Raw genomic sequence first — 22,229 nt, forward strand, 5'->3', positions numbered from 1 at the left:
TCTCCAACCTTCAATTTAAAAACTCTTCTTCTGCTTCTGCTCATTTTGAAACAGTCTCAATAGAAAACCAGAAGTGACTAAAATGCTCACGCTGCAGTTACGTAGTAGTTGAATTGAACACACCGTCGAAATTGAAAGTAGTTCCAGTTCCAGTACTGTTGATCGACGTCATATGCCGACGTCGCCGTTTGACTTTGAAGTGGGTCAGAGGTGAGACAGTGGCAGTGCATATGTAAATACCCATTTTCTCTAAATATTAAAATACCTATAAAACATTAATTCATAAATAAAATGCCAGTGTTCGTCGATCATAAAAGAAATTCAGAAAGTTTAATTAATTGCAATTTATTTGAATGTTACATATTTTAATATTTCGAGGAAATATTTCTACACCTATGTAGGTAATCTAGAACAAAGTTCATAATACGCATCTTTTTTTCATTTAGTTCAAGTTCAAATACTTCAATAGTGAACAATCTTGACCACTTCGTTTTATACTTAAGGATTTATTTACATATTTAATGAATTAATTATTTTGTTCTGATAACGATAAGCAGCTGGTTCGCATAATGAGGATAAATAGTGCTAAAAAACATACAGTACTGTGAATTTGGTATTGTATTTATACAATTTGGAAATGCAAAAGATGGCATCATATACATTAAATTTCATCATTTACTAGACATGGCATTAAAAAGATTAAAAGTAATAGAATTGGCTGGATTAGCTCCTGCACCTTTTTGTGGAATGGTACTGGCAGATTTTGGTGCAAATGTAATTCGGGTTGATAAGGTAAAAATAAATATATAAACAATAATCGATATAAAAACAAAAAAATGAATTTTTTACAGATTGATAACAATACTGACTTGGACTGCTTGGGCAATGGAAAAAAGTCCATATCTCTGAATCTGAAACATCCAAAAGGAGTCGATATATTAAAAAAATTATGCAAAACTTCAGATGTACTGATAGAGCCGTTTAGGGCAGGAGTAATGGAAAAATTGGGCCTAGGTCCGAAGATATTGTTAGAAGACAACCCTAGACTAATTTATGCACGGCTAACGGGATATGGACAAAGCGGCTCTTTCAGCAAGAGAGCTGGACATGATATTAACTACATAGCACTTTCAGGGTTATTGTCATTGATTGGAAGACGAGATGAAAATCCAATTGCTCCTGTAAATTTAGTAGCTGATTTTGGTGGTGGTGGACTGATGTGTGCATTAGGGATCTTAATAGCACTTTTTGAAAGGAGCACTTCTGGTTTGGGACAAGTTGTGGATAATAGTATGACACATGGTTCTGCTTACTTGGGTAATTGGTTGATTCGATCCCAGAAATTGCCAATCTGGGGACAAGAACGAGGAAAGAACGTTTTAGATACTGGAGCTCATTTTTATGAAGTCTACAAAACGAAAGATGGAAAGTTTATGTCAGTCGGAGCTTTGGAGCCCCAATTCTATAGTCAACTGCTTAAAGGCCTAGGACTGAGTGAAGATCTCCCGCAGTTTTGTGACAGTAAGGCGTCTGATAAGTTAAAACTCCTTTTTGCTGCAAAATTCTCTGAAAAGACACAGGAAGAGTGGTGTAACATATTTAATTCCATTGATGCTTGCGTCGCTCCGGTATTAAGCTTAGAAGAAGCAGCCAGGCATAAACATAATGTAGAACAAGAAACATTTGTGAAAACTAGTGATGGTTTTGTATCGAGTCCTGCACCAAAATTAAGCAGGACTCCTGGTATATCAAGTTCTACTAATGAAACTCCTAAGTGTGGTCAACACACTAAGGAGATTTTAGCAAGTTTAGGGTTTAACAATGAAAGTATAAATGAACTTGAAAAAGAGGGTATTATTAAGTGTTTTAAGATTTCAAGATTGTAATAATAGGGATTTTTATATATTTTGATAATTATATATACAAAAGTTAGATATAATATGGTATTACTTTATACGACACATTTATCAATTTTTCAAAAAAAATGTTTTGTTAATAGAGGTGTATATAATTATTTTTTGATGAACTATAGTTAAATTAGTGAAAAAAACCTATATTAAACATAGGTACAGGAAAAAATATCTTCATAACATTCATCACAACTTATTTTAGAATTAATTTTTTTCGAGATCTTACCAAATATATCGTTTCTTATCAGCTAAGTATACCCTGTTTTTTACCTTTTCCTTTGTTATGATAAAATAATTTAAATTTTGCAACACGTGCGACTGACAAAGGATCGCACTGTCTTTTTAAAGCGGTACATCGCTGTCGCATGTCCGCTTCAGTCGGATCTGTCCTCTGTCCATAGGAAAGATATGGGATTATAGATTAATCTCAAATATTAACTAGTTTTAACACCATTATCTTATCCTAATATTGTTTTGTGCACAAGTTGAAGCCTTCGAGCAGTACTATATGCTCGAATGTATATAGAAATGAATAAAAATCCAATCAATTTAATCAGTTCAGTTCTTCAGCACGAAAGAATACAGTATTATTGAAACGGAGATTACACATTTTCTATTCTGACGATATATGTGGCAACACTGGTTTCATCCGTCAGTTTTTTGCCACTGAACACAATTATTATTGTTATATTTGAATTTAAGGTTAACCAAGAATTTATTTATAGATACAGAAATAATATTAAACTAGCAATAAATTTTCTTATCGCTGGAAATAACGTACCTACTTTGTTATGAAATAATATTACAGTATGCTGCATTGTATCATCAGAGTGTTTATAAATTTGAAATGAACCCAACTGATAGAAGTGTTTCAATTAAATTTTAATGGATTTATTACAGTCTATTTTACGCACTTGCCGTGCAGAAGAATATACTGAAAACTTTAAAAGCAATGATATTGATGCATTTACTTTAAAAATTCTAAACGATGAAGATTTGAAAATCATAGGCATTAAAGAAGAAGATGTAAGAGAATCGATTTTAAAACAGGTGTCAAATTTGCAAATACCCTCCGAGTAAGTTTAAAATATTATTTTCATACGGGTCAATGAATATGCTTGAGTATTACTTGATCTCAAATTTCTTCACCTCTTTTAGGAAGAAAGTGGATATTATAGTTGATCGGCAATATGCTCTAGTGGTATTAAGTACTATGTCTATGCATCTCACCAAACATTTGGCAAATTTAACTTATGCCCTAAAGAGAGAAGATATAGACTTGTGCGATATAAAAGTAGCTCCAGCTGTAGATTGCCTACAACATTGCCTCATGTCTTTGGAACGGCGGTTATCAGAATTTGACAAAAAAGTAAGATTGGATATGCTACTGTATTCAAAATAAATAGCAAGCTTATTTTACAGATTTTCAACATGGAAAACAGTAAGAAAAAAAAATATCACATAGTTTTCCCGACAGTGGCGGTGACAGCACTGGTGTTGTTTGCTTGTGCAAGGTATTTTAAATATTTACATAAATAGAGTAGAGAATAATTTTTATCATATAAATGTAATTTCCGTTCACTAAAACTTACATACAGAAGAGACGCTATGCATAATGTATTTGTCAATTAAGTATGTTCAAAATATTTTAAATATATTTTGTTTACAAGTATATTTTGTTTTATTTCATTTAAATCATCAGAGATATACATAGATTGTGGTGGATTTGGGGGTAAAAGTAATTTTCCAAGTGAAATAGTGGACTTATTCATCATTCAGTCGCCTCAAGATTTTAGCATATTAATTTTTTTGTAAGCACTGTGTTTAGTTCGTGAATCTGTGGCCTTTAACAATGGCCTAGTTTAGGTGCTCTACAGATGAATCTACATTATGTGATACTACAACGAGAAGTGCCGTGATTGCCTAAAATATTGCCACCAAAAAAAATCACACTGGGTTGTTTTGTCACCAAAATAAAACACAAAAATAAAGAATCAAATATTTAATACTAACATAATTAAGGCGTGATACAATGTTATGTATGTCGCCTTAAACAAGCATGACGCCCTCTACAATCCAGAGGCAAAAATAGAAAGGCACTGTTCACTTGGTCTATCGTTTTCGTAATATAAATATATACCCATCTTTTACCGAAACTGTTATATACAAATTAAGAATACTAATTAAAATTTATTCGGAAATATATAAAATTAAAATACTACGTTAAGTGATCATTTCATATCATTCCTGAGTGCAAAGAAACAAACTAATAAAAGTAACGCGATATTCAAATCTAACCCATACTATAGTGTAATGACTAAAATAAGACCAGTTATATAGATTCTCACAAAAGATAGTTTGGTTTTGATAACTCTCATTTAACAACGGTGCGTTTTGCACAGGCGACTTTTAGATCCTATGTATTTGACCATACTTCGTTGGCAAAAATAAAATAAAATATACATTATTGAGCTGCAATCTATTACATAATTTTTTAAATTAATTTATATTGCTCGACGATTTTTTATCTAATTCACCAATTACTCGTAAACTAATTTTTTTAGAAAAATTAGTGTCTAACTTTTTCATTTATGTAATAAGATTCGCCTTTAATTTTTGCTTTACCAACAAAAAAAGATATCGTTGCAAAAGTCGCTTGTGCAAAATTGCAGTCATACCTACGTAATTCTTTTTAGGTAATAATGAATAAATACTCTTTTAAATAAAAAATAATTATACGAAATAATAAATATAAAATTTACACATTATATAATAGTGAGCCGGTTGCACGTTTTTAACAAAGTCGCTTAAAAAGATTCGTGGCAACTGAAAATCCGCACGGATTTAACGAGCGAAAGTACGTATGGTATAAATAATGATACGGTTAGACATAAATAATGATTAATGTGAAGCGGGCGATGTTAAACTCAGATCATGAAGCAAACGTCGGTCGCCACCCGCGGGTTTTTCAGTTACCCACGAAACTCGTTTTCTAAACATAATAATCGAAAAACTAATATTGCAACCGTCCCCATTTCGTTACGTAAAAAAATAACAGGTTTAACATGATGCGACGTCCATCACGTCTTTAACATCTCTGTATAAAAAAATCCATACAGAAAACTTGAAATATACAATTTACAAAAAAATGAAATCTACTATATATCTATTTCATATAATATATACAATTTTTTGGTATTTTATTTTATAAGGGTCACCTTAAGAAGTGCACTTAATGTTAACAGTTTAATAAATCAGCTAAAAAAAGAGGGACCGCCTCGAATCATTCATTGTCGCAAAAGATCGCTCCCCACGATGACTTGACAACTATTTCCTAGCAGTTCGTCGCCGGTACCTTCGACAGTACGGAACTTAGTCGTTTGTCGTGACAGCGAAGCACAAAATCTTTTTCATACCAATTTGACCGTGTCTGGGAAAACGAAGAATTTTGGCAACTATTTCATCGTTTTACTTCTTTAAAAAGACGAATCGATTGTCGTTTCTGAAAGACGATATTTTCCCGACCATTCCAAAACTTACACAATGAACTCGTCTCCTTAAAGAAACAAAAAAACTGACGTCGTTGCTAACGTGATCCGTTTCTCAAATGTACAGTATCTTAAACTTCAATTTTTTTTCGGAAGAGCAAATTTATTCTATTTTAAATGACGTCTGGCAATTTTAGAAGTTGACAAAGGACAAAAAACATTTGAACATCGTGATCAACAAAAGTTAGAAAAAACACTAAAGACGTCGATTTTCGATGTGTTTTGGGTGAACGTCTTAAATGAACCACTCAGTATAAGGTATGGAATTTAGATATCAATATGACGATGGGTATAAAATATACAATTTTTTCATAATTGTTTTGTATAAAATATAATTTTTAGAATGAATGGATTTTCAATAATTTTCTCATGATTTTACTTTTTTTTTATTATTTTATTTCTTAACAGTAATTTAATCATTTTTTTAATCAATAACCTAATTTTCTAAAAAAAATAACAATTTATACAGGATGTCCAGGAAATGATGAGTAACCTTTTCGATCTCGGTAGGACTTGCAAAATTAATAAAAATGACAAGTTTATATAATTTTTTTTTTCACTCATCTTGTATCGAGTCGAAAATCGATTTTTCATTATAACTTTTTGAATAACTTTATTTTTTTAAGCAAGATCTATGTTACCACAACAAACCCTTTTCGAGATAAACGCTCGTCACAATGGAAATAATACTTTTTCTGCGGCAATAAAAACACGAAAATAAAAATTTGATATCTTTGCAGTGAAATAAATATCAAATGTCGTTTGACGTGAATTTATTTTGCTGCATAAAATACCAATCACCGTATCCAAGTTTTTATTACCATTAAGACGTCGGAAATCGTATTTACCTCAAAAAGCGGTTCCTTGTATCGATAATAAACAAGTAATCTTTTTCGTTGTGGAAATAATTTCAAAGTTTAACGAGAAACAAAAAAGTTACGATGGGAAATTAATTTTCAACTTGAAGGGCTCTTAACTCATAAGGGCGGGCCCGAATAAAAAAATTTATGAAAACTTGTGATTTTATTTTTACAAAGCCTACTGAAATCCGAAAGATTGCCCACTATTCCCTGAACATCCTGTACAACTATTAAATTTCCTTATAAAAATTAATTTTTTGATATTAATTGCCTTAATTTAAATGTTTTTGATTTAATCCAATATTTACGATTTTTTTGATTTTGCAAATTCTCCAGCTCAAAAAATTGCAACGACCAACCCTCCGCACTGCCGTCGGCAGCTACGAAACCGGCAAGAAATCTATCACAGCCAGAGATTTGGTTTCAAGTTCCGCTAACAATTTAATATCACACCGCCCCCCTCGACAACGAATGGTTCCGGCACCTAAGACACCAACAAAACCTTTCCTAAACAAACAATTTCGCCTTGCTCTAACATTTTTTTTTATCACATTTAGAATTTTCCGGCCTCGAATTTTTGACTCTAGCCTTGCGTACGTCGGATACGCGCAATACTGAACGAACAGAGTCAAATCTGCAAACCGTATGTAGTAAACACCTACATCAATTTCCTAACGAAACGGAATAATTACAAAATTCCATTAACTAGCGCTCGAGTCTACCGTTGCACCTTCTTCCTGCCCCTCTTCGTCGTCGTCGGGGCGGCGGGGACAGCCTTTCTCATGATTTTGGATTGGGGTGTGTCAGGGTCGACGCGGCCGGCAGGCTCCTCGATCTTCCTCTTCCTAGTTCTGTTGGGCAGGGAGAGGAAGCAGACGGGCTCGTCATCGTCAATCTCCAGACGTATCCTCCTTATCCGTTCGCTCTGCCTGGACTGCACGTACACCTTCCTCTCGCGCTTCTTCCTTCCCGCCTTGCTGTCGACGGAGTTCTTACCGGAGACCACGATGCCGCTGGAACTGGTGGACTCGCGGATCGCGTCACTCGTCCTGCTCTCGCACTTGCTGGAGTCCGACATTCGTACACTGACCGAGTTCGAGGGCGATGCCGGGTTAATCGGGTCCGGGCTGAGGGTCTGCAGGAATTCCGTCACACGGTTCTCGCCGAAATTGAACACACTGCTGTCTTTAGTGTCCGCCGTGGCCGGTTTCGTGTCTTTATTGCATTCGTCTTCAGTCTTTTTGATTTCGAGGGAGAGTTTGGTTTTGTTGGATAGCGGCGTCACGGGCACGCTCTTTAGGGAGCTCTCGCTGGTAAAAGACGACGACGAGGAGCTGTTGTTCTCCGAGGAGCTCTTCTTCATCCGCCTCCTCTGGGCTAGTTTCGCGTTGAGCACGTCCTGTAGCCTGAAGCCCTCCCTCTGGGCTTTGTGGAAGGCGTTGAACGTGGTCTGTAGGCTCTTCTCCGCCGAGGTGCCCGCCAGGAGTACGTCGGGTGTCATGAGTGGCGTCTGGGGGAAGCTCTGGCTGCCTCGGACCCACGGGTTGTTCTTCAGGTCGTGCATCCGTAGTCTCAGGTTGGGGTTGACGGTGAGCAGGCCCTGAACCACGTGCTTCGCCTCGCTGCTCACCCCCACCCAAGCGGGCGAGTCAAAGCTGAAATCACCACCCTTGATCCTCTGCATGATGGAGGAGACACTCTCGTCCCTCGAACGGGCGTGGAAGGGGGCCTTTCCGCAGAGCATCGTGTACAAGATAACGCCCAAACTCCACAGGTCGCAATTTTCATCGTAACCCTCGGGGTCACCTTTTAACACTTCGGGTGCTGCATAGTGGAGGGTGAAGCAGGGAGTATGCAGTGGTTCCTTCTCTTCTTTCAGTCTCGCGAACCCAAAATCTATAATCTTGATCTCGGCTTCATCGTCGGCGGACGTGAAGACCAAGTTTTCCGGTTTCAAGTCGCGATGGACGACGCCACGCGAGTGCATGAAGCTCACAGCCGAGACGAGCTTTCTCAGGATGCCGGAAGCTTCTGATTCGGTAAACTTGGATTTCTGCCTGATCCTGTCGAAGAGCTCTCCCCCTTTCAAGTACTCCAGGACGAGGTAAGTGAAATTCTCGTCTTGGATGAACTCGTAGAGGGTGACGATGTTGGGGTGGCCCTGGCAAGCCCTCAGGAGGTTGACCTCTTGGGTGCAGTCCCTGGCCCTGCTCACTATCTTCACAGCGAACTCCTTGCCCGAGGCCTTGTGCACGCACCGTCTACATATGGAGAAGGTGCCGTCGCCTAGGATCTCCTCGTCGAAATTGATGTCGTACAACTGGAAGAACGGCGAGTTGGACAGCTGCGAGTTCTGCAAGCTGACGCTGCCGTGTAGCTTGTTGGGCTTGAGAATATCGTCGGAGATGGCGTTTTTGGAGAACAACACCGAGGGGGCGACGTACGAGTACCCCTTGAAGATCTTGTCGTAATTGGGCGGCACGACGGCTGGCGAATCTGTCGGGGGCATAGTGGTGAATTCCTCGCTGAAGTTGGACACGTCCAGCTCGTTTCTGAAAAATAAAAAGTAAATTGGTATCGGTGATGACTCGCAAAAATTGAACCGGTCATATTTTGACAAATTTGACCACATACGGTTCTTTAGGTGATGATTTCTAGGCTAGCATAGAGAACATTGAGGACAAAAAAATTTTGAATGAAATTTAAAAATTAAAATACCTGAAATTTTGGAAAAGTTGCACATATACTTATGTACAAAATATTTGTTTTCACATCTTTTGTGTGTTGTGTCACAAACACCTGTTCGCATCTATCAGCTGATTATGAAAAAAAGATAAATTTGCACATATTCGTGCAACCCTTTTCGAGATCTCAGTGTCGGCAACCCAAATTTATTTTCTTATTTTGCAAATTTCTTTGTCACAAAAGTTCCTTTGTCGGCCTAGAAATCAATATATGCCCACTACAGTTTTTTAGAGCCGTCATTGAATAAAACTTAAAATAAATAAATGTGTTATTTATCATTTTTTATAAAACCAGATTTATAATTCCCAAAACTTTCCACACGATTAACATAAAATCAAATTTCTAAGCGATTAGAACCAAAATAGTCACTTGTTTTATGTGAACAGGTTTACAAGCAGAGAAACGACATCGTAAAACATTGTTTCTCGTGCTTTTATTAGCAAATATACACAAGTATGTGGCCCAAACTCACCTAATGATAGGTTTAAACGGAGCTGGGATTTCTTTAAGAGCGAGCTTGTCCCAGTCCAAGCTCTTGAAGAAAGAATGCCTTTTCAGTTCCTTGGCATCTCCTTCGCCACCCCCTAATCTCTTCCGAGGGTCTTTCACTAGTAGTTTAGTTATGAAATCTGCCACATCCTTACCAAGGGCTGTAATAATACAAAGATACGTAATTTTAAATAACCTTTAATATTTAGAATGGTATATATTTAGTTTAAAGTGGTGACCTAGATAGTCCCATGAAAGTGTTACAAGTGCCAGATAATACTTATATCAGCATAACATTTGTTCATTCAATTACGGTCGGTTACGGGACAATTTTTACACCCAACTTTGTATTACATTAAAACAATTTTGTCGAATCATTAATAAAGGTTTATCACCATTTTTCATTTGCACAGACAATGAACTTTATTGAATAGGAATTTCTCATTGGAATGGTGACTCACGTTGCCTAAATTCTTATAAAATGACTAAGGTAATTGTATCTAGGCAAATAACATGATTCAATGGGTACAACAACATAAATAATACCCTGGTTTAAAGTTTAATATTCATAAGGAACATTCCACTACTATATGGAACAAAAATTGGAAGAGTGTTGTCGTAGAGGCTCTATTACATCATAAAATACTTACAATCTGGTATTGGAGGGGTAGTTTTCAATATCCTTCTAGAGATTTCTTGTTGAGTATTTCTCTCGCCCTCTACGGTAAAAGGCGACGCCCCGGTGAGAAGTTCGTATGTGAGGACCCCCACGGACCACCAATCCACAGCCTGTAATAAAAATTGCAAAATTTAGAAGCTTACGATAACTTTACCTATATCCTTAAATTATCTTTATAACCAAACGCATGTTTAATAAATAAAATTAATTGTTGCAAACTATTATGCACATAAAATTTAACACATCTTTACTATATAGAGAAAGTCTTTAGTTGTAAGACTGTAATTCAACTTTCACTGTTTCAAAACTGACCTCAACTATCAATCCGGTATCAGACTCAGATTTTGATGTTAATAAAAAGCAGAGATATAGTTGCTTAAAAGAAAATTAACTAAATAATATAATTTGTACTATCAAATGTGTTACAGTTTTTAATATAGAAAATAAAAACTAGATATTGGTGGTGTACTTCAATGCCCGTCAGGGCAAATACCCAGCGGAGTAGTTGTTACCCACAATATGATTTGTTTAAAGCAAAAGTCCCTGGACTGGAAATTCAAACAATCCTCTAACGACTTCATTGATGAATATCATTAGTTTTTTTCTTAGTGACCAAGAGTGAATTGTAATTTAAATAGAGAATGCCTGAGTCGCTTGAACAATACAATATCTTGATATACGAATTACTAAGACGTATTTTTTTTAAGAACAAAGTTGTGTTCCTGCTTGTCATTAAAAATTATCTGGGAAGTCGCTTTTCTAGAATATCGCCGTTTCGCGAATATTTCCATTATTCATTTCTATAAGTACGCATGCGAATTTCAGAAAAAAACGGTTATAAATAGACTAAAAATAAAATACTGTGTAAGGCTTCCAATTTTTCCAAGGACGTATTCATAGAACTGCTTCCAGACAGGTTATTATGAGACTCGGTGCGGGAGATTGCAATTAAAGCGACGCGAACTGGTCAAATGACCATATTCGTATTTTTAATGTAGAGTTTGCGTTAGTAACATAGGTCACGGACGTTTTTCGTGCGATTACAATAAATACCGCGTACGAAAACATATTATCGAAAATAGGTACTTGAGATATGAAAAATAAAAAAACCGTACGCAATAACATTCGTTTCAATCTCCTAGGGTTGTTGTCATCATCATATACATACAGATCCCAGTTAATTTCGAAACATTAATTAATGCATGCAAACAAGGCACCGACATCATATTAAATACTGTTAAACGGAATATCCTACTTTCACTGTTGTGGTCTTCGCCATCTTCGTCCAACGGCAGGTACGACCACGACCACTCTCGTCGACTGAAAACGTAGAGAAAGGACAGAAGAAAGGGGCAAGGCTACCCAGCCGTACAAACAACAATAAATAAGTTTATTATTGCAAAATTGGAGTTGGGTTAGCTCGCCGTATCTTTTTCCAGTTAACTGGCCATAATCGCTTTTAGCGACCTCATTCGACGCGTATTGACACTTATATTGGTGCAAAAGATTTATAAACCCATTTATTTTACCATGGAAGAATGTTAGCATTTTTCCGATTGAAAAGAAAACCGATACCAGCCCAGAGATAAAAATAACCGGACAGAATCACGATCACGGGCGTAAAATCCAGGAAAGTGACACAATCGCGAAATAGCCCGCCGCCCCCCTTGGAATGTTGGCCGTCCGCCCATGCCGGCGTTCCGTTTGGGCAACGTTGGCAATCGCCTGACCCACTTGCTTGGGCCGTTTGAGCAGCGAGCTCAGTAACTATAATACACTGCTCAACGCGGAAAATGTACATATTATAAAGGTGTACAACTCAAATTTAAAAAAATATTGTTGAGAACATGCAACATCATCTTTTATACGATACGTCTTCATAAAAATGGTTTTCTCTTTGCACATCGATAAGTTTATGATTTCCGCCCAAGTATAGAGTTTTTACCGAGGGATGGACACCTTGCAAAATGTGTGCACCAAAATCAAACTTAAAATTCATTTGGATTATTTGTGGCACAGAAAATGAGGTTTTAACGTAACTATTAGTTTATTATTCCTATAAACTGTCGCATTCCACTTGAAGATACACAGTTCACTAAAAATATTAATTAAACAACTTACAACTACTTAAAAGAAAAACACCGTCCGTGAAAGTAACAAATCGACAAATACGGTCAACCCAACAACTTCAATATAGCTGTCGCCAGTAGGATTGATCGAATTACCAGAAAATTTTGATTTTTTTATTCTAACTGCAATGTTGGCTGCCTACAATCGACAGGGGCATTTTCACTGTCGGCCGGCGTATATTTCCCAGCATATCCTCATAACTGTATCCGCAATTCCGACGACGTAAACAGTTAAGTTGGATGGGTTCGATGTGTGACGCCCCACGTTACTTTTATGCAAATCTCGAATGGACCGGAGTGGTTTTCCGATACGGAACTATTCGGGATGATTTACGCCGCGTTTTGCCCGACGTCATGTGCATAAATGCGACCCAGATGGGATACGGGATGGGCGGGGGTCGAGCCGATGTTTAAGCGTATCCGTGCTCCGAGAGCTGTTGGCCATATGCTGGACTGCAGGGTCAGAAATCTGCGCACATTTTAATGGACGTATTAAAGATAACGGATACGAGTTATGCAATACGCCGATCGAAGAAAACGCGAAGCGAATGGGGTATACACTTGTTAACCTGCTAGAAGCTGGACCATAAAAAATTATAATCGCTCGGTGGACCGATGTAGATGCCTAATTGATAAGTGAAATTTTTACGGCTTGTTACAAAAGAAGCCAGTTGGTGTGCTCGCTTAGCGTTACGGGACACGGTAGAGGCGCTCAGGAAGTTCGTGGGGCCTTGTTAGAGGTGTTCTAGTTTCATTTCCTCGCAGATTAAAAGTTACATCTTTGAGGGAACAACTTAATTAATTGTGGATAAAAATTCGCTGAGTTTGTCAACTCAGGCAGAGATGCTACGAAATACCGTTACTCGGAACCTCAGAATTTTGACGCCACTGAATATTTCGGAAATTGGATACGTTCGGATTTATGTTTCTAAAAAAAATGGATGTATTGAACATCAAAAGCGTACTAGGAGCTCAGTATATGACGGTTTTTATATCCGAATTCTTGACACATGCACCGATTGACGTGAAATTTTAACAGTAAGTAAAAAAATTGCTCAAGAAACAAAAATTACATAGTGCCGATGTGTGCTTTCACCCTGGGGGTGGCAGTGAAGGCACCCATTTTAATCGCAAAAATCAATAAATTCTAAGCAAAAAATGTTCTATAACGTTTTTTCCAAAAATTATTTCCGAGTTATTTGCGATTGAAAATGTTGATTTTTCATCTAAAAAGTGCGTGTTTTTTAATAATTTTTGATAAATAACTCGAAATCCTCGAGTTTTATCGAAAACCCCATAGAAAGTAAAACTAAATCTTTTGAAATAACGAATCGATTCATTTTTTGTTGATTACCGTAGATGTAATAATCACCGAGTTATCACTCTCTAAAGGTGATTGTTTATTTTACCGTAAAATAATGGCTACAGAAATAATTTTTTAAAGTGCTTGGAACGACCTTTAAAATGTTTTTTGAAAAAATTTCGTAGCTCAAAAACTCGCGGAGTTATGATGAAAATAAAATGGTCATCTCATTTGTACGGAGAAAAAATCAACAATAAAATCTATGGCTGAACCATAAAAATAGAAACTAAGCGTATTCCATGTACAGTTGACTTTATTTAGATACTAATAATAGGCTGTGCAAGTTTGACCGGTTCAGAATGCCTAAATTTTAAAAAAGTCTGAAATAAAAAAAAATGTTTTTAATTAAAAAAAAAAATCCTTTTTTTTCGAAATAACTCAAAAACTAAACAAGATACTTAAAAAAATGCAAGAGTTCAAAATTAAAGGTCTTTTTTTATAATATTTTTGCTCTTTCAATTTTTCTGTAGAGCAAAAATTAACTGAGACATTACGTTTTTTAGTTTGTATTTGCGTGTAAGGACCACCTTCTTTGAATTCTTAAAACCTAAAAATCTCGAAAACGAAGAGTTCAAAACCCTTCAACTATAAAGGTTGATTTGTAGCTCTTGCAATTCCCTGCAAATTGCTTTTAGGAGCGATGAAAAATATTAAAAATTAAAAAAGTTATCGTGAAAAAACGAATTGTATTATTCAGTGAAAATGATCGGATCGTGTAAATGAAAATTCTCTCTAGCCAATCAAAATGTTCAACCAGCCTGCACCCGAAGAACTTTTAAAAATGATATTTTGCAATTGCAAAAAAGGATGCGGTGCGACTTGCAGTTACCGCAAAGTTGGACTCTATTATAATGCGACATGCGGAACATGTTCTGGGAACAGTTGCCAAAATTGTCCTCCGATCACGGACCAAACAGAGGAAGTCGACAGTGATGATAGTTCCTTAGATGATATGTAAATTTTTGATAATAAAGTATAATTGTATAATACACAAATAATTTTTATTTTCCCTTTGACTAATAATTTAAGTAATAATCGTCGAATTTAGTAATGTATCGTTGAGTGTTTTTGAAGCAAGTAAAAATTCTTCAATTCCTCATTAAGGGTTGTTTTTAAGAGTTGAAACGTTGCAATGAATCATCAGTAATATTATAAACAGTGACGAGTCTTTCATTCATTATAAATGCTATGAAGATGTGAAAAAAAATGTTTGCTTTATTTTCTGCGATAACGGTGGTTTTTAAAGGTTGAAACGTTGCAATAAATCATGTATTATTTCATAAACAGTAAAAAATATTCAATTCTTCATTACTGTTCTGTCAAAACATTTCAGAGCCGCGAAAACTAATTTTTGTTTTTCTTCCTCATAAAGGGTGAATGTTAAGGGTTGAAATGTTGCTACAAATCAAAAATTATTATTCAAAACATAAAAGAATGTTTATTCTATTGACATAACATATCTATGGTTTTTACGTTTTTTGCAGGAAAGGATAGTTTTCACCCCCTAAAAACAATAAGCACACATTATGGATATGTAACTTTTGTAAAGGAAGGTGAAATTAGCTTACCCAGCAATTTTCATGAAAATCGGTGCTTGTGTCAAGAATTCCGAGGTAATACCCTATTTTTACCGTTGTATACTGGACTATAGCGATGAGTTGCAGAAATGGTAAACTGACAGCATGCACAATAGTATGCGGGTTATCTTTCTCTTAAATCCACGGTTTATATAAACATTTTTTCTTATATAGACGTGCCTTATCTTGACGTGTGCAGTTCTGGGCACCCTGTATAGTATATGTCGATTTTTAATTAAATATAAATAAAATTGAAAGCTGGTAAAAGCGTAAAATTAATACAATTTCAGTTAGGATTTAATATCTTTTGATTAATGGTCGAAATAAATTAAATCAAGGAAAACTCTTGACAGATTGTTGCGATCTATAGAAAAAAAAAATAATGTGCAAAATTTCTTTATTACGTCTATAATTGGTTTACTTTCTATCTTTTCCAAATACCTACAAGAGTCTGAATTTCACGCAAATGAAATTCGCCGCAATTTTAAACTACCAAATCTAGTTGCACTAGAGAGCGAATTGTTTTTTTTTTTTTGCCAAATCACTTCAAAATGTATTGTGACGCCAATAGTTGCAAGAATTGTGTCACCACGCCATGTTTTTTTAAACCATCAAAACTAGATCATTCCGAGGAAACTGCCGTTGCACGGACAAATTCTCGTACGGCGGCGTAGTGCAGTATGCGCCCTAACGGCGTCAGGCCAGCTTCGATCTATGGGCTCCGCAACGGCGTCGTATCTAGGCCACAAAAGTATGCCACGAATTGATCGCGAGCCGAAGCCGCACAAAACTACGCAATATTCAACGGTGTTACAAAATATTACTAGCCGGCTGAATTCGACTAGTTTTACTTTTTTTATCAACCTGTTCTCGAGCCAAGAGAAACTACAAGCTTATAGCGCATAAAAACACGAAAAGTTTGACCACAGTTCCGAATTTTTGGAAAATAAAATAATCCAGACTAAAGAAAGACCTTCAACCAATCGTTTACAGATCAATAACCACCATCCCAAGATAGGCATTTTTTCAAATTGACGAAATCACAGGAGATTAGCGCGAAGATCACTGCATGCTCCTTGCGGACCCAGCGTGGTGTGGGTTTGAACGTCGACTCGACTACCCTACAGTTTGTCGTATGCAACTCGTTGAAATGACGTCGCCTGATTTGAATGAGCACATACTTGAGAGAATATGGTAGGGATAGATTTTTGATAAAACTTACCGTTTTCGAAAAATCCAAAAAACCTCAAATTTTGACCTTTGACCCCGAATAACATTTTCAGCACACATGGGATCGATGGGGACTTTTGACACTTTATTTCTGATGGCGTACCCAAGGTCTCCACCAAAATTTAGCTCTGTCGGAATTTTCGTTATTTGAAACGTCTATTTCGACCGGACTATTACCAAATATGGCCAGAATTACAATTTTGACAAAAATGGAGACCGAACAATCCGACAGCCAGCCGGGGATATTTAATACAATTATAACAATTTTTCACATTACGACCACCTAGTATTTAACCCAGTTAAATTGTCGTTCAACAACGACAAATATTTGCATAGAATTCAGTAGTTCAGTCCGTCTAACCTGTTTCTTTGGTGCCAAAGCTGTTAACACGAAATTGTGACCCTAAAACACTTTCCAACAAACCAACAATCCCAGTTTCAAACGTAGCCGCGGAATTTTATTATTTTCAATGTCTTTCTAGGCTAAATGATTTACCAGTTCGATAAAATTCCCCATACCCTTTAACGGTTGACAAAATTTCTTGAAATAAAGCCACAGATCTACGATCTACGTAGAAGTTTCTCTTCCTTACAGCCTATATAAATTGCGATCGATCGGGCAATCATGACGAAAAACTTATCACTACTTTCACTATTGCAGCGGCGCGTGTTGCAAACGGTCGACAAAATCTATTTGTGTCAATGTTACAGGCGTCAAGTATAGTGGTTCTATTAAGTGGAACATTAATATTAACAGCGTTAAATCGAAGTATACAGCAAAACAATCCAGGCTATATTCGAATTAAAAGTAAAGTAACTGGGTGTCATATCTAGCGGCCAAAATTGGCAAAGAGCGACCTGTAATCGCAGGTATGATGAAATCATCACTTATATCGATTTGGTTCGAGTTGGTCGATAAATTTTGAAGGTTAAGTCGCTGGCACAGTATCTACCGGGCGCCCTTTCTTATTTGGACACTCAGTACCTTAATTTTTAAAGTATACAGGGTGACATAGAAAAAAGTACATTGCATAGTGCCACACAATAGAGGACACTAAAATAAGAAAAAAAGTTCCTATGAACATGGGTCTGCAAGGCCTTCGGTTAAAAGATACGGGGTGTTGAATTTTATTTTTGTTTGGGTTTTTTTTTTTGAATATCTTTAGTCAGAGACGCAAGAAATGGATAAAATGTGGTATACAGGTTTTTTTTATCAAGCTAAATTCAAATATGATCTTCGTTTTGTGATTACTGATAGAGGGCGCTACATACAGGGTTCCATATTTATTGAATCGGTCCTAACTTTTTTGCTATACACTATATGTAATTTTCGACTGAAAAAAATTTGTTATCCCTTCTTTATACGTAAGAAAGGTATACCTTGTCCAAGTCGCTAGAAGCAATGGTTCCAGTACAAAAGCCGACAATGCACGCAAATTAGTCAAAAAGAGCCAAAGTAACATCTGCAAAAACAATGACAAATAACAATTAAATAATGTGTCATAATGACACTTGTCAAACTAATATAATAATTTTTAGAGGTATTTTGTGTTCTTGATTAAGTTTTTCATTGGTTTTCTCACTGATTATTCAAAATTGCTTTCAAAAATGGTTCGCTACACTTTTGAAGAATACAGGGACATGATTATGTGTTACGGCGAAACTAGATCAAATTCTTACGAAGCTCAACGTATCTATCGAGAAAGATATCCTCTAAGTCCTAATGTTCGAACATTTATTGATGTGCATAGGCGTTTGGGAGAAGATGGCTGTTTTAGAAAACCAAAATTGAATAGTGGGGTTTCCAGAACTCGTCGCACTGTGCGAAACGAAGAAACTGTTTTACGAATGGTAGAAAATAATCCGAGAACAAGCACCAGGAAAACAAGTTCAGCGGTGCGAAACCTTAACCGTGAATCAGTTAGACAAATTTTCAAAGAACAACTTCTTCGCCCATATCATTTCCAAAAAATTCATTCACTATTGGAACATGACTTTGTTCCTCGTGTACAATTTTGCGAATGGTTTCAAAACCAAAGAGAAAACATTATTTCATCAATTTTGTTTACTGACGAAGCTAGTTTTAGTCGTGATGGTATTCTGAACCTACATAACATGCACCATTGGAGTGATGAAAATCCTCATCAAACTATAATTCGGAGTCACCAATATGGGTTTTCTATTAATGTGTGGGCAGGTATAATCGACAATTACTTAATTGGCCCATTTCGATTGCCCAATCGATTGACAGGTGCACTGTATCGAAATTTCTTGGAGAATGATTTAAACATATTAGAGGATGTCCCATTGGCCATTATTGGAAGAATGTATTACATGCATGATGGGGCGCCAGCTCACTTTTCTCGAGTGGCAAGGGAATATTTGGACAGGAGATTTGGAAATAGGTGGATTGGTCGAAGGGGGCCTGTACCCTGGCCAGCTCGTAGTCCCGACCTTAATCCCCTCGATTTTTCATTTTGGGGATTTATGAAAAATGAAGTTTATGCTGTAGAAATACATAATGAAGAACAATTATGGATAAGAATTATGGAATCGGCAGATAGATTTCATAATAACCTAGGAATATTTCAAAGATGCCGTCAATCATTAAGAAGAAGAATGGAAAATGTACAAGGGCAACAATTTGAACATCTTCTAAAAACTTAATGTTTTGTTTTAATTAATCATATTTTTCATCATACCATTAAAATTTAATTGTTGAAGTATTTATCATTGTTTTTGCAAACAAAAAAAAATTAAAATTCAACACCCCGTATCCTTTAACCGAAGGCCTTGCGGACCCATGTTCATAGGAACTTTTTTTCTTGTTTTAGTGTCCTCTATTGTATGACACTATGCAATGTACTTTTTTCTATGTCACCCTGTATAATGAAATTGTTTAAATAAGTATATATTATTCTATGAAATAATACATCGAATTTCATTTTTGTTATTAATGTTTGAGTTCTCTGATGACCCAAATGTAAGTGTTGATTTATTTTATATGAAATGCACATAGCCAAAGCTGTATTGTTTACCCTAAACGAATTATAGGTTACTACCAAACTGAATGAATGTAAAATTCATTGAGATAAAGTAAATTTCCTAGTTTTTGAGAAAGTGACGAGCCTTCGTTCCGCCAAACCGCTCGGCCCCGTCAAAAAAAAACCGTCACAGATCGGCTTGTCGTCATTTTCTTCGCCGTGACGCAACGACCGTCGATTATGTAACGAATTATAATTTCTTTGTCTAAAAGAAACCAACTGCGTTTTCCGGATTCGATGCGGTTTCGAGAACAGATTGCCTAGTAGGATAGGCAAAACTGGGGCACGACTTATCAGACCGCGTCTGTTTTCGTAATAAATTGTTTATTATTGTCCATTGCACACGAGAAATCGGCAGCAATCGATACAGGGGACGTCTTCGCATACGGCCTTAACCTGGTACCTATTTGCGGGGAGTTTTCGTGCCGTTCCGTTGCACACCCTGCTCGTCTGGACGGCAAGTCGAATTTTTTTGTGGGTATTTCCAATTTCTATATACAGGGTAGCCCATCGAAAACGTACCGCAAGGCATTACAGGGTAGTAATGAACTTTTCGGCAAAATCCAAAAACAGGTCAAATTTGTTTCTGAAGGGGATAACTTTTGGCTCAAAAAGCATAGCAAAATCTTCAACCCCCTAAGTGGGGGTGCCATCCCCCAAATTTTTTTAAATGGGAATGAGGGTCAAGTGGTGGGTCATTAGAAAGGGCTTTTAATTCTATATACATCGATTCTTACTTTTTGAAAATCGATCCATTATTTTAGAAAATATGCAGCTTTGAAAATACGAACAATATTTTTGACGAGAAATGCGAAAATCGATTTAATTTTACTTCAAAACTTACGGTATTAGCTTGGTAAATTCCTTCAAAAGAATTCGCTGTTTTTTTTTTTGATTTGCGAATTCTTTAGCCTGATTTTGGTGAGCAAAAAATTGTCCGCTTTTTGTTTCGTATTTAGATAGGCCACAAGAAGTTGCTAGATAACTGTCTTGTGACTTGTAGTTGAAGAGTACCAATACTGCCGAGTCTTTTAAATTGATTAATTATGGTGTACTCAATTCCAGAAAGAGTAGAAATTATTGAGCTTTTTTTCAAAAACAATGAATGCGGAAATCGGGTCGCCGAACTGTTCAACCAACGGCATCCTGAGAAACATGCGTCTGGAAAAATTGTTCGCGAATTGGTGGCCAAATTTCGCGAAACTGGCTCCGTTCATAACAAAAAGAGGCAGGTTGAAAATCCGGTACTAAATGAACCTACGGAAATAGCGGTATTGGGGCAAGTGGCAATGGATAGTACGCTGAGTACAATGCAATTGGCTACTGCGACAGGAGTGAGTCGTACAAGTGTCCAACGAATATTAAAAAAATACAAATTCCATCCTTATAAGATTCGGCTAGTGCAAGAGCTAAATGAAGACGATTTTGATCGTCGTTTGCAATTTTGCGAAATAATGACTGAACGAGCGATAAACGATAATTTCCTCTTTAATGTGTGTTTTTCGGACGAGTGTACGTTCTTCTTGAATGGTTTAGTGAATCGCCATAATTGTCGTTACTGGGCTGATACCAATCCAAGGATTTTCCATGAGACACACTCCCAACACCCCCAGAAGTTGAATGTATGGGCAGGTATTTTTGGAAATTCCATTGTAGGTCCTTTTTTCCTTCCTGGAAATTTGACAGGCGATATGTACTTGGATTTACTACAAAATGTCATCGACCCAGCTCTAACAAATATCATAGAGGACGACCCTGCTTACAATGAACACGAACTGATTTTCCAGCAAGACGGAGCTCCTCCACATTACTCGCTCAATGTGCGCAATTACCTAAATGAGACGTTTCCAGGACGCTGGATAGGACGAAGAGGTGCAATTGAGTGGCCCCCTCGGTCACCCGACTTAAATCCTTTAGATTTCTTTCTCTGGGGGCACATTAAAAGCAAAGTTTACAGCACTCCACCTGATACCTTGGAAGATCTGCGAGGACGAATCATTAATGTATGTCGCGAAGTAACACCGCAAGTGCTCCAGAATGTTCGACAACGGTTTGAAGACAACCTGTATCATTGTATGCAAGTTGGCGGACAACATTTTCAGCATTTACTTGACTAATACCGTAAGTTTTGAAGTAAAATTAAATCGATTTTCGCATTTCTCGTCAAAAATATTGTTCGTATTTTCAAAGCTGCATATTTTCTAAAATAATGAATCGATTTTCAAAAAGTAAGAATCGATGTATAGAGAATTAAAAGCCCTTTCTAATGACCCCCCACTTGACCCCCATTCCCATTTGAAAAAATTTAGGGGATAGCACCCCCACTTAGGGGGTTGAAGATTTTGGTATGCTTTTTGAGCCAAAAGTTGTCCCCCTCAGAAACAAATTTGACCTGTTTTTGGATTTTGCCGAAAAGTTCTTTACTACCCTGTAATGCCTTGCGGTACGTTTTCGATGGGCTACCCTGTATACTTAGTTCGTACTACAATAATTGTTATAAAAAAGTAGGTCAATCGTTGATTACATATTTTTTGGGTAAAAATAGTGGGATCCTATGAAATTTTTCGTTTCGTTTTCAAGACGGAGGATAGCAAAATTAGCATTAAAAGAACAAACATAAACAAATCGACAAAAAAATATAAAAAATTTCAAAAA

General features: G+C 36.6%; 3 protein-coding genes across 7 annotated transcripts in view; 2 read left to right on the top strand and 1 right to left on the bottom strand.

Annotated features, from left to right (window-relative positions):
- Positions 1-152: 152 nt before the first annotated feature.
- Positions 153-1,983, top strand: LOC108908204 (alpha-methylacyl-CoA racemase). 3 transcript variants are annotated; one of them, XM_018712148.2, is made up of 3 exons: positions 153-210; positions 447-792; positions 852-1,983. In XM_018712148.2, the coding sequence occupies exons 2-3, from the start codon at positions 685-687 to the stop codon at positions 1,884-1,886; spliced, it is 1,143 nt and encodes a 380-aa protein (XP_018567664.1). In that variant the 5' UTR covers positions 153-210; positions 447-684; the 3' UTR covers positions 1,887-1,983. The 3 variants fall into 3 exon arrangements, with proteins under 3 accessions (XP_018567664.1, XP_018567665.1, XP_018567663.1); XM_018712147.2 differs by lacking the exon at positions 153-210 and adding an exon at positions 215-232; XM_018712149.2 differs by having other exon boundaries at positions 199-792.
- Positions 1,984-2,585: 602 nt separating this feature from the next.
- LOC108908238 lies at positions 2,586-3,576 on the top strand. The gene is made up of 3 exons (XM_018712196.2): positions 2,586-2,986; positions 3,069-3,279; positions 3,333-3,576. The coding sequence occupies exons 1-3, from the start codon at positions 2,796-2,798 to the stop codon at positions 3,447-3,449; spliced, it is 519 nt and encodes a 172-aa protein (XP_018567712.1). The 5' UTR covers positions 2,586-2,795; the 3' UTR covers positions 3,450-3,576.
- Positions 3,577-5,929: 2,353 nt separating this feature from the next.
- Positions 5,930-22,229, bottom strand: part of LOC108908295 (ribosomal protein S6 kinase alpha-5) — a 114,013-nt gene continuing 97,713 nt past the window's right edge. For all 3 annotated transcript variants that reach the window (XM_018712310.1, XM_018712309.2, XM_018712311.1), the window contains exons 6-8: positions 10,203-10,341; positions 9,536-9,713; positions 5,930-8,870 (exon numbers count right to left, since the gene is read on the bottom strand). In XM_018712310.1, the coding sequence (XP_018567826.1) occupies positions 7,037-8,870; positions 9,536-9,713; positions 10,203-10,341 (2,151 nt within the window). In that variant the 3' untranslated portion in view covers positions 5,930-7,036. The remainder of the gene's footprint in view (positions 8,871-9,535; positions 9,714-10,202; positions 10,342-22,229) is intronic.

Source organism: Anoplophora glabripennis, unplaced genomic scaffold (assembly GCF_000390285.2).
Source record: "Anoplophora glabripennis isolate ALB-LARVAE unplaced genomic scaffold, Agla_2.0 scaffold18, whole genome shotgun sequence".
In the NCBI taxonomy this organism is placed as follows: domain Eukaryota; kingdom Metazoa; phylum Arthropoda; class Insecta; order Coleoptera; family Cerambycidae; genus Anoplophora; species Anoplophora glabripennis.

Coding starts and splice junctions, on each gene's coding strand:
- LOC108908204 (XM_018712148.2), top strand. CDS start 685: ATGGCATTAAAAAGATTAAAAGTAATAGAATTGGCTGGATTAGCTCCT. Junction 793..851: donor ATGTAATTCGGGTTGATAAG/GTAAAAATAAAT, acceptor AATTTTTTACAG/ATTGATAACAATACTGACTT.
- LOC108908238 (XM_018712196.2), top strand. CDS start 2,796: ATGGATTTATTACAGTCTATTTTACGCACTTGCCGTGCAGAAGAATAT. Junction 2,987..3,068: donor AATTTGCAAATACCCTCCGA/GTAAGTTTAAAA, acceptor CACCTCTTTTAG/GAAGAAAGTGGATATTATAG. Junction 3,280..3,332: donor TATCAGAATTTGACAAAAAA/GTAAGATTGGAT, acceptor CTTATTTTACAG/ATTTTCAACATGGAAAACAG.